The 14,260-nt window shown below is 48.1% G+C and overlaps 1 protein-coding gene across 2 annotated transcripts in view; it reads right to left on the minus strand.

The window, feature by feature from the left end:
- Gemin5 (gem nuclear organelle associated protein 5) overlaps window positions 1–14,260 on the minus strand; it is a 52,709-nt gene that overhangs the window by 14,088 nt on the left and 24,361 nt on the right. For both annotated transcript variants that reach the window (XM_045152074.1, XM_045152073.1), the window contains exons 14-20: window positions 13,448–13,587; window positions 12,688–12,859; window positions 8,296–8,559; window positions 6,407–6,520; window positions 5,287–5,409; window positions 2,847–2,942; window positions 787–924 (exon numbers count right to left, since the gene is read on the minus strand). In XM_045152074.1, the coding sequence (XP_045008009.1) occupies window positions 787–924; window positions 2,847–2,942; window positions 5,287–5,409; window positions 6,407–6,520; window positions 8,296–8,559; window positions 12,688–12,859; window positions 13,448–13,587 (1,047 nt within the window). The remainder of the gene's footprint in view (window positions 1–786; window positions 925–2,846; window positions 2,943–5,286; window positions 5,410–6,406; window positions 6,521–8,295; window positions 8,560–12,687; window positions 12,860–13,447; window positions 13,588–14,260) is intronic.

Consider the following 14,260-nt stretch of genomic DNA (forward strand, 5'->3'; position numbering starts at 1 on the left):
AGGCTTTAAAAATTATTTTATTTATTATTTGAGAGAGAGGGAGAAAGAGGCTACATATGTAATTTGGCACTGTGTGTTGGAATGTTAAATTCCTACAATAAGAACTGCTAGGCCAAATGTTAACAGTCATCAGGAACGGGCCAACTGCCCTTCAAGTTCTCATGTGCGGGAGGCCTGCTTCACCGAGGCAGGGCTGAAATGTTGGCCTCTTTCAGGCTAGGGCCTGGTTGAAGGTGTGATGGTTTGAATCAGATGTCCCCATAAACTTATGTGTTTTGAATACTGATCCCCAAGTTGTGGCAATTTGGGAGGTAGAAACTTGCTGCAGGAAGTGTGTTACTGCGGGTGGGTTTAGGGGTGCTATAGCTAGCTCCCCCTTGCCTGCATTCTTACCACAGTGATGCTAGTGGCCTGGAGACCCTGCCAGGCTGTGCAGTGCCTGCCTGGGCTCCCAAGCTTCACAACTATGAGCTAGATAACCTCCTTTCCATTACAGAGAACCAGTCGCAGCCAGCCCGTCACTGCGCAGGGCTACGCGTGGGTTTGGGCCGATCTGTTGGCCACTGCTGCAGACACCTCATGGTGTGACCTTAAGCTCAGCGCTAATCCTGATCAGTCAGCTCTTTAGACTGGGTTTTGCTATGTATCCCAGGCCGGCCTTGAGATGGTGAGCCTCCTGCCTCAGCCTCCCAGGTGCTGGCATTAGAGGCACGTGATACATGAGAGCTGAGGCATCCGTGGGGGCACACCCAAGAGAAGATAGAAAGTCCACTGAAAAGGACATACCTACTGGTGCCATCGCCACAAGGTTGTCTGTTAGCTCTCCTCTCTCTGCTGCAGTCTGGAGAACACCTTTCAGATCTCCTTTCCAAAGCATGAGCTGGTGAAATAACTCAGGGTGGCCATTCTCCAAGTGGCCTTTTCCTGTTGGGAAGAGAAACTACTGAAACAAAAGGCCCAGTGAAAGGCAGGAGACGTAGAGTCAGTCGTTGGTGGGGAAGCCATCTGCCGAGGTGATTTTACAGCTGAGGTTAGGGTGCGTGGCCGCAGGCGCGTGGCGGTCGGAGACAACCGGGAGTGCCGACCCCGCCCTCCAGGCTGCTTGCGGCAGGGCCACACTTGCCCACCGGTGTACGCAGCAGGCTAGCTGTCTGCAAGGTCCGGAGTCTCCTGCTTCTGCTGCCTTTCTGCCATGGACTCCTGCACCACACATCCCGTTTTATGTGGGTTCTGAAGACCCGAACTCAGGTCGGCGGGCTTGTGCAGCAAACGCCTGACTGACTGAACTTTCTCCAGACGTCTCTTTTGGCTGGTGTGTATAATGCAGCGTGTACACGTGTGTGCGCCCTTGCAGTACACTATGTGCTCTCACCCAGGGCACTGACTTGTGGAGGCCAGAGCACTGGGCATCCCACTCCATGGCTCTTCTGCACACACTTTTTTTTTTTTTTTTTTTTTGAGATAGTATCTCCCTCTATCCCAGGATGACCTGGAATTCACTATGTAGTCTCAGGGTGGCCTCGAACTCACGGCAATACTCCTACCTCTGCCTCCTGAGTGCTGGGATTAAAGGCGTGTGCCACCACGCCTGGCTCCCATGAACAACTTTTAAAGGGAGAAAAGATTTATCTGGGCTCACGGTTTCAGGACATCATGATGGAGAGAACGCAGTGCAGGAGAGCAGCGCACGTCGCACTGGGGAGAATGTGTGAGGCGCAGGCCTTCCATCTGGAGCCCAGCGTATGGGGCCGTTTCCTCCTGAGCTCGGTCTCTGTAGAAGAGCCTCCTATTCACACCCAGGAGTGTGTCACTAATCTTCTGTCCATTCTTAGTTTTTTTTTTTCTTTTTTGGTTTTTCAAGGTAGGGTCTCACTCTAGATCAGGCTGACCTGAAACTCCCTATGTAGTCTCAGGGTGGCCTCGAACTTACGGTGATCCTCCTACCCTGCCTCCCGAGTGCTGGGATTAAAGGCGTGCGCCACCACGCCGGCTTCTTCTGTTTGTTCTTGTTTGAAGTAGAGTCTTCACTGATACCAGGCCTGCTGCTTGTCATGGGCTCGGGCAATCCCCTGCTTCCCTTTGCAGGACGGGGGTTACAGGCACATGTTGCCATGCCCAGCTGACCCCAGACCTATTTTTAACTAATAGTATTATTTTATTCTTACTGTTTGGTTTTGTTTTTTTGAGGTAGGGTCTCACTTTGGCCCAGATTGACCTGGAATTAATTATATTGTCTCAGGGTGACCTCAAACCCACAGTGATCCTCCAACCTCTGCCTCCCAAATGCTGGGATTAAAAGTGTGTGCTACCAGCATCTGGAGTGAGTTTGTAGAGGCTGGAAGCCCTGGCGTGCCCATTCCCTCTCTATCTGTCTCTTTCTCTCCCTCTCTCTCTGTCACTTTCAAAGAAAAAAAATATTTTAAAAAGTGTGTGCCACCACACCGGGTAATAGTATTATTTTTAGGTAGGGTCTCATTGTCGCTTAGATTGGCTAGGAACTATGTAGTTCAGGTTGGCCTTGAACAACCTGTGACCTTATCTAGTCTCTTGAGTACTGGGATTATACACATTGCCTATCACATTTAACCTGAACTGATTTATCTGAATGGTGCCCAAAGCCCATCTGGTCATTTGTATCCCCAACTATCTTCACTTTCATCTTTTAGAATGGACACTATGTTTAGGGTCCTATCACCATGCAAGAGATGTATGTAAGTGTGTAAAATGGGAGCCTACTGGTAAACATGAAACTAACCATGAGTACACAAAACAGCAGCCACACAGAGGTGAAGTCAGTGCTGGGGGGACAGGGACGGGAGGGATTACGTGGGCTGTTCTGGCCTCACCTTCAGTTTCAATCATTCTGTACAGCGACGCCCTGTCTGTGAAAAGCCCCAGGTGAAATCTTTCCTCAAGGTCAGCAGACACATCTTCATTTAGTTCTGACAATTTTGAATTGGGAAAAAAAAAAACAAAATCAGATGAAGTGATAACATAGGTTACTGTGTTTTGTCCATAACTTTTCTTTTGCTCTTTTGGTTTTTTTGAGGTAGGGTCTCACTCTAGCCCAGGCTGACCTGGAATTTACTATGTCGTCTCAGGCTGGCCTCAAACTCAAGGCTGTTCTCCTATCTCTGTCTCCTGAGTGCTGGGATTTTAATTAAAAACATGCACTACCTACCATGCCCGGCTTGATTTTTTTTTCCAAAAAAAATTTTTTTGTTGTTTATTTCTATTTATTTGAGAGTGACAGAGAGAAAGAGGGAGGGAGAGGGAGAGAATGGGTGCTCCAGGGCCTCTAGCCTTTGCAAATGAACTCCAGATGTGTGCGCTCCCTTGTGCATCTGGCTATCGTGGGTCCTGAGGAATTGAACCTTGAACCTGGGTCACCTGGGTCCTTAGGCTTCACAGGCAAGCCCTTAACCACTAAGCCATCTCTCCAGCCCTGATTTTTTTTTTTAAAGAATGGCCTTACTCTAGTCCAGGGAGGGAGGGAGGGGGAGAGAGACAGAGGGAGGATGAGCACAGCAAAGCCTCTAACCACTGAAAATGATCTCCAGATGCATGCGCCACTTTGTGCATTTGGCTTTGCGTGGGTCCTGGGGAATCAAATTCAAGCCATCATGTGTTGCAAGCAAGCTGAGCCATTTGTCTACACCTCAACATGTTTTTAAATACTGCAAAATGCACACCAAATTAATAAGCAATTTAGATTTCACTAGGACAGGGCTGGAGAGATGGCTTAGCAGTTAAGGGACCTGCCTGCAAAGCCAAAGAACCCCAGTTCAATTCCCCAGGATCCATGTAAGCCTGACGCACTGGGACTGCCTGCATCTGGAGTTTGTTTACAGCGGCTCAAGGCCCTGGGGCACCCATCCTCTCCCTCCCTCTCTCAAATAAATAAATAAATAATAATAATAATAATAATAATTTTTAAAAGCCTAGGTTCCATCCCCAGTGCCTCCCACTCACCAATGATACAGAAACATCAATTCTTGTCTATTAAAGGAGACCAAGCAGAACATGACTGCTAACTGTAGAAATCACTGCTAAGCGCTCAAAGCCCGCGCACATGCGGGGTGTGTGCATAGAACGCAGAAGTCCACAGGAAAAATTGGAAGTAGAGTAGAAGGGAATGTGTGTGTCAGGGGTGGGAAGGAGGTTTACTTTCTTTTGATACTGTTTCAATTTCATCTTAGCACATACAACCCTTTTCAACACAATAAATTTGAAAACAAAAACAAGTTGGACTAGAGAGATGGCTTGGTGGTGGAAGGTGCTTGTTTGCAAAGCCTTCTGGTCCAGGTTTGATTCCACAACACCCAAGTAAAGCCAGACGCACAGTGTGGCATGTGCAATCTGGAGCTCATTTGTAGCAGCAGCAAGAGGCCCTGGCACATCCACACTGTTGGTCAAAATATGAGACTGACGTGCTGCCTACTGTACTAAGGAGGCACTTGTGCTCTTGGTCAAAATAAATAAGGGCTGGAGAGATGGCTTAGCAGTTAAGGGACCTGCCTGCAAAGCCAAAGAACCTAGGTTTGATTCCCCAGAACCCTACATAAGGCAGATGTACAAGGTGGCACATTTGTCTAGATTTTGTTTGTAGTAGCTAGAGGACCTAGTGTGCTCACTCTCTGTCTCTCTCAAATAGATCAAAGATTTAAACACACACACACACACACACACACACACACACACACAAAATCTGTTCAAAAAATGGGCTTTGAAAAACAATCCCCAAACCATCAAACATTCCAATGGAGCTGTCACATTACAAGGATGTGTCCAGTGAGGAAAGAACCTTTTTCTACGTGAAGACACTTTCAATGGCGCAGTGTGAACAGAGCAGTGGGTCTGTGCTGGGATGGGTAGGCTGCGTGTGGAGACTGGCAAAGAATGGGGGACAGATGGTGTGGTAGACCTCACAGCACCAGGCAGTGTGGAAGACAGAGAGGGCATCTATGCTGAGATGGGTAAGCGGTGTGCGGAGCCTGGCACAGACTGCTGGGCGAGACACAGTGCAGCAGACCTCAGAGGCGCACCGGGCAGTGCAGACGGCAGAGGGGGGGCTGCACCTCTACTGTGACGTGCAGGCTGTGTGCCAACACTGACACAGCGTGCTGGGGTCGGACAATACCGTAGTCCGTGGAGCTGGCAGAGGTGGGAGGGAGGGATGGAGGGAGCTGACAAAGAATGCAGAAATGCACGTGCTAATTTTAGACATTCAGTGTAACCCGTGAGCAAGCACCCGCGAGACCCTGGCGCGCCGGGCAGCGTCTGTACCTGTGGAGCGCTGTGCAGTCGCTAGCACCAGGCAGTCGCGATGAAGCTCCTCCTTGGACCTGTGGTCCAGGCTGGTGCTGAGCGGAAGCATGGAGCGAGCCTTTCTCTTCTTGATTAAAGCTTCTGTAATGTAATAAAAGCAGACAGCTGAAGAGCAGACTGGGAGCAGACTGGAACCACTGCCCAGTGTGGGAGACAGCTATCAGAAGGGTGCCACTGGACAAGAGCCACTCCCACAGAGCAGCCCTCACACCTTGTCGGCTGGGCCACGTTCCCAAGACATGCAGAATGCCCTCGCTGACATCAACAACTGGAAAACATCTCGTCAAGTGCCAAAGAAGTGTTTTTAAAAAGTCACTCTAGGGCTGGAGGGATGGCTTAGCAGTTTAGACACTTGCCTGCAAAGCCAAAGGCACTAGGTTCAACTCCCCAGAACCCATGTAAGTAAGCCAAGATGCCCAAGGTGGCGCACGTGTCTGGAGTTCATTTGCAGTGGCTGGAGGCCCTTGCGTGCTCATTCTCTATCTGCCTCTCTCTCTCTCTCAAATAAATAAAGAAAAATAAATATTAAAAAAAAAGGTGGGGCTGGAGAGATGGCTTAGCGGTTAATTAAGCGCTTGCCTGTGAAGCCTAAGGACCCCGGTTCGAGGCTTGGTTCCCCAGGTCCCACGTTAGCCAGATGCACAAGGGGGGCGCATGCGTCTGGAGTTCGTTGGCAGAGGCTGGTAGCCCTGGCATGCCCATTCTCTCTCTATTCCTCTATCTGTCTTTCTCTCTGTGTCTGTCGCTCTCAAATAAATAAATTAATTAATTAATAAAAAAAAAACCTAAAAAAAAAAAAGGTCACCCTAACTGAAGCAGAACACAGAAATATTTAAAACTCAAACCAAGCCAGGCTTGGTGGTACACACCTTTAATCCCAGCACTCGGAGGCCGAGGTAGGAGGATCACCGTGAGTTCAAGGCCAGCCTGAGACTACATAGTGAATTCCAGGTCAGCCTGGACTAGAGTGAGACCCTACCTCCAAAAAAACACTGATAAAACTCAAACCAAAAAGCTTTCAGTGGCTTGTGGAGTTTTAATATGGCTTAGTAAAATATTCTGATCACAAGATACTGACCTGTCTTCTCTTTGGGTGATTCCTTTTTCAGTGCCGTGACTTTGTTGTTAATAGTAATTTTTGACTTCTCAAAGCCTGAGGACAATACAGTGTAGATAACTGGTTCTCCAGAAACTACATCATGGGAGAAAAAAGAGAAAAAGGTTGGTTTGAGAATGATGTAGACTCAGGCATGGTAGCATGTGTCTATAATTCCAATAGAAGGATAGAGGCCGTAAGTCACTGCAGGCTTGAGGGCAGCCTGCTCCACAGACAGTCCTAGTAGAGCCTGGCCTTACTGTAAGGCAGGACCCTGTCTCATTAGAGTGAATAGCGATGCAGAATCTAGTCTTTACAGAGCACCAGCAATTCAATTTTAGCAAACGTGCTTTGGGTGGGAAGCAGGGAGCCTCCTCACAGACTGCTGAAGCCCGAGGAATCCAAGCTAGTTATTCAGAGCTTTGACCCTGAACTTCTAGAGCCAGGAAACCTCAACTCTGCTCAAGTTACTTTTTACTGATTTAGGCCACTGAGTACAAAATGCATATTTAGTAGCAGAGAGAATGAACAACTTCACTATTAGCTGCTATTAGACATATGTGACACAGGTCACAATCCTGGGCACATAGACTTTTTGACTTGTTTTCTACAACAAGCTGCTGACCCGTGGAGGATGGACATTATGTGCCGTCCCTTTAATCATACAAAGGCATCTGATCAGCCTGAAGAAGTAGTCTAGGAGCTTTGACCACCTTATTATCCAAATTACGGGTCCAAAGGCTGACCTTTGGGACACAGAGGGTAAAAAACACCCATAATTTTTGTCATTTTAATTGTCACATCAAAATATTGATTTTTAGGGCTGCAGAGATGGCTCAGTGGTCAGTATGCTTGCCTGAAAAGCTTAAAGACCCAGGTTTGATTCCCCAGTACCCATGTAAAGCCAGATACACTAGCGGCACACTCATTTGGAGTTCATTTGCAGAGGCTAGAAGCCCTGGAGAAGATGGAGGCCCATATTCTCTGTCTCTCAGATAAATCAAATACTAAATTGGGCATGGGGGCACATGCCGTTAATCCCAGCACTTGGGAGGCAGAGGCAGGAGAACTGCTGTGAGTTTGAGGCCAGCCTGGGACTACGAAGTGGGTGCCAGATAAGCCTGGGCTAAAGTGAGACCCCACCTTGAAAAATACAAATCCCCCCCTAAGAGACCGAATAAATAAATATGCAGAAGTAAGCATAAAGTTAAGCATAAGTTCCCACTTATGCTGAGACTATGTGTATATACACACACACACATATCCATCCATCCATATTTTTTTCTGTTTTTTTGAGGTAGGGTCTCACTGTGGTCCAGGCTGACCTGGGATTCACTATGTAGTCTCAGGGTGGCCTCAAACTCACGGTGATCCTCCTACCTCTGCCTCCCAAGTGCTGGGATTAAAGACGTGCATCACCATGCCTGACTCAAAAATATTTTTATTTATTATTTTATTTGCAAGCAGAGAGAGAGAGAGAGACAATGAATGACAATGAGGCACCAAGGCCTCTAGCCTCTGCAAATGAACTCCAGATGCGTGCACCACTTCGTGCATGTGGCTTATGTGGGCATTAGGGAAATCAAACCTGGGGTCGTGAGGCTTCTCTCCAGCCCCAGACTGTCTGTTATTTAACAATTCCTTTTAGCAGGTAATAAGCACCAACTATCTAAAGCAATTCCACTAGACCTGCTTTAATGCTTCAAAGGTTAGTTTAGAGACATACATAAAATTAAAGATTGCAAAAGCTCAATGAAGATACCACAGAAGTTATGGGGCTGAGAAATGAGGCAAGCCAGAGACAGAAGCTCCCCACTGAGGCACTCATCTCCTGATGCGCTGGGGAAGCACGGCGTTCTAGAACCACCTACGTGCAGGCGCAGGTGCAGGCGCAGGCGCAGGAGCGAGGCTGCACGGCGGCTCTGGCTCGCGGGCGTCGTCCTCGCAGTCCTGGTCCTGGTCGGACACACCGTTCTCCAGCGGGGCGCCTTTCTCGCTCTCCTTCGGGCTCTCATCTTCATTTCCGCCAGGTGACTCTTGCTTCAAGGGTGCTCGGGAGGTGGGTTTTTTCTTCTTTTTGGGCTTTTGCTTAGGTTGAGACAGCCGTTTTTTCTCCAATTCAATACTTTTTTTGCCTACAAAGGACCCCGATAAAAAAGAAGAGCATCTGGTTAAGATGGCGGAATGAGGGGCTCACGAGGAACCCCGGGGAAAGAGAAAGGAAGCTAACACAACACAGTCTTCTCAGTGCGCCAAGGTGGGCAGGAGCCAGGTGAGACCCTGCAGAAAAGCAGCGAGGTGGGCAGCCAGCAGCTCTGCAAGGGCTTCTCCTGGCTCAGCCGTGCCCGAGCCAGCAAGAGCACTGGAGACCACTGGGAAGGGATTCTCCCATGTAGAGCCTTGCATAGTCACAAGAACCTGAAAGAGCCACAACACCTCAAGACAGCACCCCACAATTTCCTCTCCTCGATAGGCAGGACCTGAGCAGGATGCCAAGGGATCCCAGCCACCTGAACTAGCAGAGATGAGCTTCAGAACCCAACGTGGGCAAGACAGAAACTGACCCCACAAGGTAATTAGGCTGGTTTACACTGGGGCAATACATACCCTCAAGCTGGGTATGTTGGTTTGAACTGGAAGTGCTAATGGTACCTTCCATCTCAGGGCAGGTTGCCAAAGAAAAAAGTCCCAGCGAAGGAAAGAATTCAAAACCCAGCCTGCTAAGGCAGATATAAACACTGACTTGTTAGATCTGATGTTCATTTAGTATATTTTGCCATTTTAAGATAATTCATGTGTTAGGGTTAACTTTCATCACATGTGATACTTCTTAACCTTAGTGCTCCTTTCCCCTCCCCCCTTTTTTGAGGCAGGGTCTTGCCCTAACCCAGGCTGACTTGGGACTCACTGCAGCCCAGGTCACCCTGGAACCTCCAGCCAGCCTCCTGCTGCCTTAGCCTCCCAAGTGATGGGGTTACAGGTACGAGTCACCACACCCCTCATTTCCCCTCTCCTCCTCCTGTTTAATATTTGTATTAATTTATTTGCAAGGAGAGCGGGGAGAGGGAGGGAGGGAGGGAGAGAGAAAGAGAGACGGAGATCATTTTGTGCATCTGGCTTTATGTGGGTATTGTGGAATCAAACCCAGGCTAACAGGCTTTGCAAGCAAGCACTTTTAACCACTGAGCCACCTCTCCAGCCTCTTTCTTTTATCCCACACATGCCTGTACAGTCCATGCTAGCTTGTCTCGATCATCTGCTGCACAGGTGGTTTTAGGTTTGTTTTGTAGCCTTCTCCAGCCAGCCTGCCTCTGGGATCTCTCTACTACTCTTCCCAAGTTCTTTTCCACATTCTCTCTTCCCTATTCTTTCCTCTTTATTCTTCATAACTTCAACTTTCCATGGCCTCATCAACCCCTACAACCTGTGGAAACTAACAGTACCCTAACTTCCCTCTCCCACATACTTGTGCCCCTCCCTCTTTTTCAAAGTTAATACTAGCCCTCACCCTAATCCACCCTGCACTGCTCCACTTCTAAGTAACCAAAGCCCAAGTATACTTCACACTAGCCCTGTTTGGTCACTCTCCAGCAATTACTGAAGTCAAAAGGAACACTGTTAAATGGCTACCACATTCCCATAGCAGGATATCCACCAGCTTGGGTCATCGCTACAACCCTAGGAGCAGTGCAGAAGCCCATGTGACACCTGCAGCTCCTACCCTGAAGGCATAACTTCTCATCTACATGTCTAAGAACCCAGCTGATGAACAGAGACCAAAGCTATGAAATAATCGGAGATGTGAAAATCTCAATGCACTAATTTAAGAATCACAAAAATTAAGGCAACTTAACTGCCCCTGCCCAAATTATAAATCATCAGATGAAATGCCAGAGAAGTCAAAAGAATGATTGCCAGTATGTTCAAAGAAATCAGAGAAGAGGGCTGGGTGTGGTGGTGCACATCTTTAATCCTAGCACTCGGGAGACAGAGACAGGAGGATTGCCGTGAGTTTGAGGCTACCCTGAGACTACATAGTGGATTTCAGGTCAGCTTGAGCTACAGCAAGAACCTACCTCGGGCTGGAGAGATGGCTTAGCGGTTAAGCGTTCGCCTATGAAGCCTATGGACCCCGATTCGAGGCTTGGTTCCCCAGGTCCCACGTTAGCCAGATGCACAAGGGGGCGCATGCGTCTGGAGTTCGTTTGCAGAGGCTGGAAGCCCTGGCGTGCCCATTCTCTCTCTCTCCCTCTATCTGTCTTTCTCTCTGTGTCTGCTGCTCTCAAATAAATAAATAAATAATGAACAAAAAAAAAAATATTTAAAAAGAACCTACCTCAAGAGGCCCCCACCAAAAAAAGAAAGAAAGAAAGAAATCAGAGAAGAAATGAAAAAAAAAAAATCAAAGCAGAAAATGAACTCTTTTGGGCTGGAGAGATGGCTTAGTGGTTAAGCGCTTGCCTATGAAGCCTAAGGACCCCGGTTCGAGGCTCGGTTCCCCAGGTCCCACGTTAGCCAGATGCACAAGGGGGCGCACGCGTCTGGAGTTCGTTTGCAGAGGCTGGAAGCCCTGGCGCACCCATTCTCTCTCTCCCTCTATCTGTCTTTCTCTCTGTGTCTGTCGCTATCAAATAAATAAATAAGTAAAATTTAGAAAAAAAAAAAAAAAAAAAAGAAAATGAACTCTTGAAGGAAAACACAGGAAATCAACACAATAGAGAGGTCTATACAAGATGTGGGTAAGATGGGGGCTGGGGAGATGGCTCAGTGATGAAAGGCACTTGACTACAAAGCCTGCTGGCCCTGGGTTCAATTTCCTAGTGCCCACATAAAATAAGATGCAAAGTGGAGCATGTGTCTGTCTGGAGTTGTTTGCAGAGGCAAGAGGCCCTGGCATGCCCATACTTTCTCTCTCCTCACAAATATAAAAATGAGCCGGGCACGGTGGCGCATGCCTTTAATCCCAGCACTCGGGAGGCAGAGGAAAGAGGATCGCCGTGAGTTCAAGGCCACCCTGAGACTACATAGTGAATTCCAGGTCAACCTGGGCTAGAGTGAGACCCTACCTCAAAAAAAATAAAAATAAAAAAATTAAAAAAAAATTAAAAAATAAAAATGTTTTAAAGCTGGACATGGTAGCACATGCTTTTAATTCCAGCACTAGGGAGGCAGAAGTGGGACGATTGCTGTGAGATGGCTTAGCAGTTAAGGTGCTTACCTGCAAAGTCAAAGGACTCATGTTTTGTTCTCCAGGACCCATGTAAGCCAGTTGCACGAGGTGACGCATGAATCTGGAGTTTGTCTGTAACGGCTGAAGGCCCTAGCACAGCTATTCTCTATCTGCCTCTCTCTATATATCTCAAATAAATAATAAAACAAAAATATAAACTGGGAGTGGTGCACACTCCTTTAATCCCAGTACTCAGGAGGCAGAGGTAGGAGGATTGCCTTGAGTTCAAGGCCAGCCTGAGACTACACAGTGAATTCCAGGTTAGCCTGGGCTACATACAGCAACACCCTACCTCAAAAACAGCAAAAAAAAAAACAACAACAACAAAAAATTAAATATACACTGTTGGCTAAAAGCATCCTATTGACATGACCCCAAACCTCACACTGCTGTTTTGATTGACAGCCTTCTTACTCCTTTTCTCCTCCCTCGCAAGGAATTTTCTGTTGTATCATCATAATATTCACCAAACTCTTTTGGGAGTCACTGACTCATAAATAAAGCCCAATTGCCCCTGAACTTATACTGACATGCATCCTGTAAACAAGGACTTTCTAACCTCACGTCACTACCACAATGAAGACAGGACGATCTGACACACTGTCCACGCCACACAACCCTGCGCGCTACGCCCATGAGCGGGTCCAGTATCACACCCTGCACCGGCATTTGTGCCTCTCTGCTCCCCCGGTCACTTGAAACTTGACACCTGCTGCAGAGTTAATTCTGTCAAATTTCTGTCGTCACTGTACTGAGGTTATGCATTTTCAGCTAGGACCGAGGCAGTGCTGTGGGCATCTGAGGGCGACCTGGGAGGCAGCACACACTTTATTATCTGTCGCTGGTTCTTTTACTCACCTGGCTGAGGGTACTGTGCAGGTTACCCCTGAAAATGCATCTCGTCCCATCAACCCCTACACACGTGCGGTGTTTCTCGACTAACACTGCTACCATGCTGCTGAGAGGTGCTGGTGTAACTTTCATCTTTGGAGGGAATTAGACAAACAATTTGTGGTCTCCCATTCTTACCAACCTTGAGGAGGCCGGGAATGGTTTTGCATGGAGGCCAGCCACCTATATACACAGAAGTCATCTGCTCCCGAGTAGATGCAATCTGGGTCCAGTGGGGACCATGCCACACAAAGCAGTCTGCCTCGATGTCCCCGGAAATTGTACAGAGGCTCTTCCCGGAGAGCATCCCACACCTGAAACCATAGAATGGATTTCGTTCTATGATTCTGGGGAACATAATTTGTTCAGTTAAGGAAAACCAACAACATGGGCCTTTATTTCTTCATATGACTTGTAACTTGTCCCTTAGGAGTTGGTGCCAGGCATTCCTATGGGGAGGACTCCAGCACTCTCCCATGCGCTACACTGTCCCAAAGCAGAACTGTGTTCATATTTGTTCTGGGAAGCCAGGCATGGTGGCATGTGCCTAGGTGGAGAACCCAGGAGACCGAGGACAGTATGGGCTACAGAACAAGACCTTGCTTCAAAAACAAAAGCAAAATATCCCTGGCTGGACATGGTGGCACATTCCTGTCATCTCTTAGGAGGCAGAGGTAGGAGAATCACTATGAATTCAAGACCAGCCTGGGCTAGAGTGAGACCCTACCTTGAATAGCAATCCCACCCCCCCCCCCCGAAAAAAAAAAAAGTACGTCTTCTAGAGCTCTGAGAACCTTTCCGTAGAAGATGACCGTGGAGGAAGGAAAAACACATCCACAGTTGGATGGAAAGAGGGCAGAGCTTAACAACGAACAGCCATCAGGCCAGGGGCCCAGCCATACCTGGGCTGTGCCGTCGTAGGAAGCAGACACCAGCCTTCCATCATGATGTGGGCTCCATGCCAGACCAGTGATCTTCGCTGTGTGCCCTGAGAGGGTCCGGTAGGGCTCTGTGATGGTTACTGGAGACTCGGGATTGCTTTCTAAAAGATAAGGGTAAGAAGTCACTGTTACAAACAATAATCCATGCCAGAAAAGGGACGCACAGAGCTGGGGAGAGGGCTCAGTGGCTAAAGGTGCCTGACTGCAAAGCTGCCAGCCCAGGTTTGATTCCCCAGTGCCTATATGAAAAGCCAGACTCAAAGTGGTCATACGTCTAGTGTTCACTTGCAATGGCAAGATGTTATGGCCCGTTCATTCTCGTTCTCTGCTTGCAAATATAGATGTGTTTTTTAGAAGGTAGGGTCTCATTCTAGCCCAGGCTGACCTGGAAAACACTATAGTCTCAGGGTGGCCTTGAACTCAAGGCAGTCCTCCTACCATTGCTTCCCAAGTGCTGAGATTAAAAGCGTGTGCCACCACGCCCAGCTTAAATAAAATATTTAATTTTTTACAAAGGGACACCCATGTGAGCTCCAGGCCACCCTGAGTAGAGTGAGACCCTACGTCAAAAAACCAAAACCAAAACCAAAACAAAGGGTTCACACAAGAATACATCATCGTGGCAAGAGGCAAGACTGGGAGGCCAGGTACTTAGCAGCACACTGACGGGTCCTGCAGCCATGTTACCCACCAGCATTTCCTACTAAAAGCCACCAGCATGAGGATGACGCCTTCAGGGCACGCCCGTACTCACAGGGCACTCCAGATAATGAC

Source organism: Jaculus jaculus, chromosome 6, assembly GCF_020740685.1.
Source record: "Jaculus jaculus isolate mJacJac1 chromosome 6, mJacJac1.mat.Y.cur, whole genome shotgun sequence".
In the NCBI taxonomy this organism is placed as follows: Eukaryota; Metazoa; Chordata; class Mammalia; order Rodentia; family Dipodidae; genus Jaculus; species Jaculus jaculus.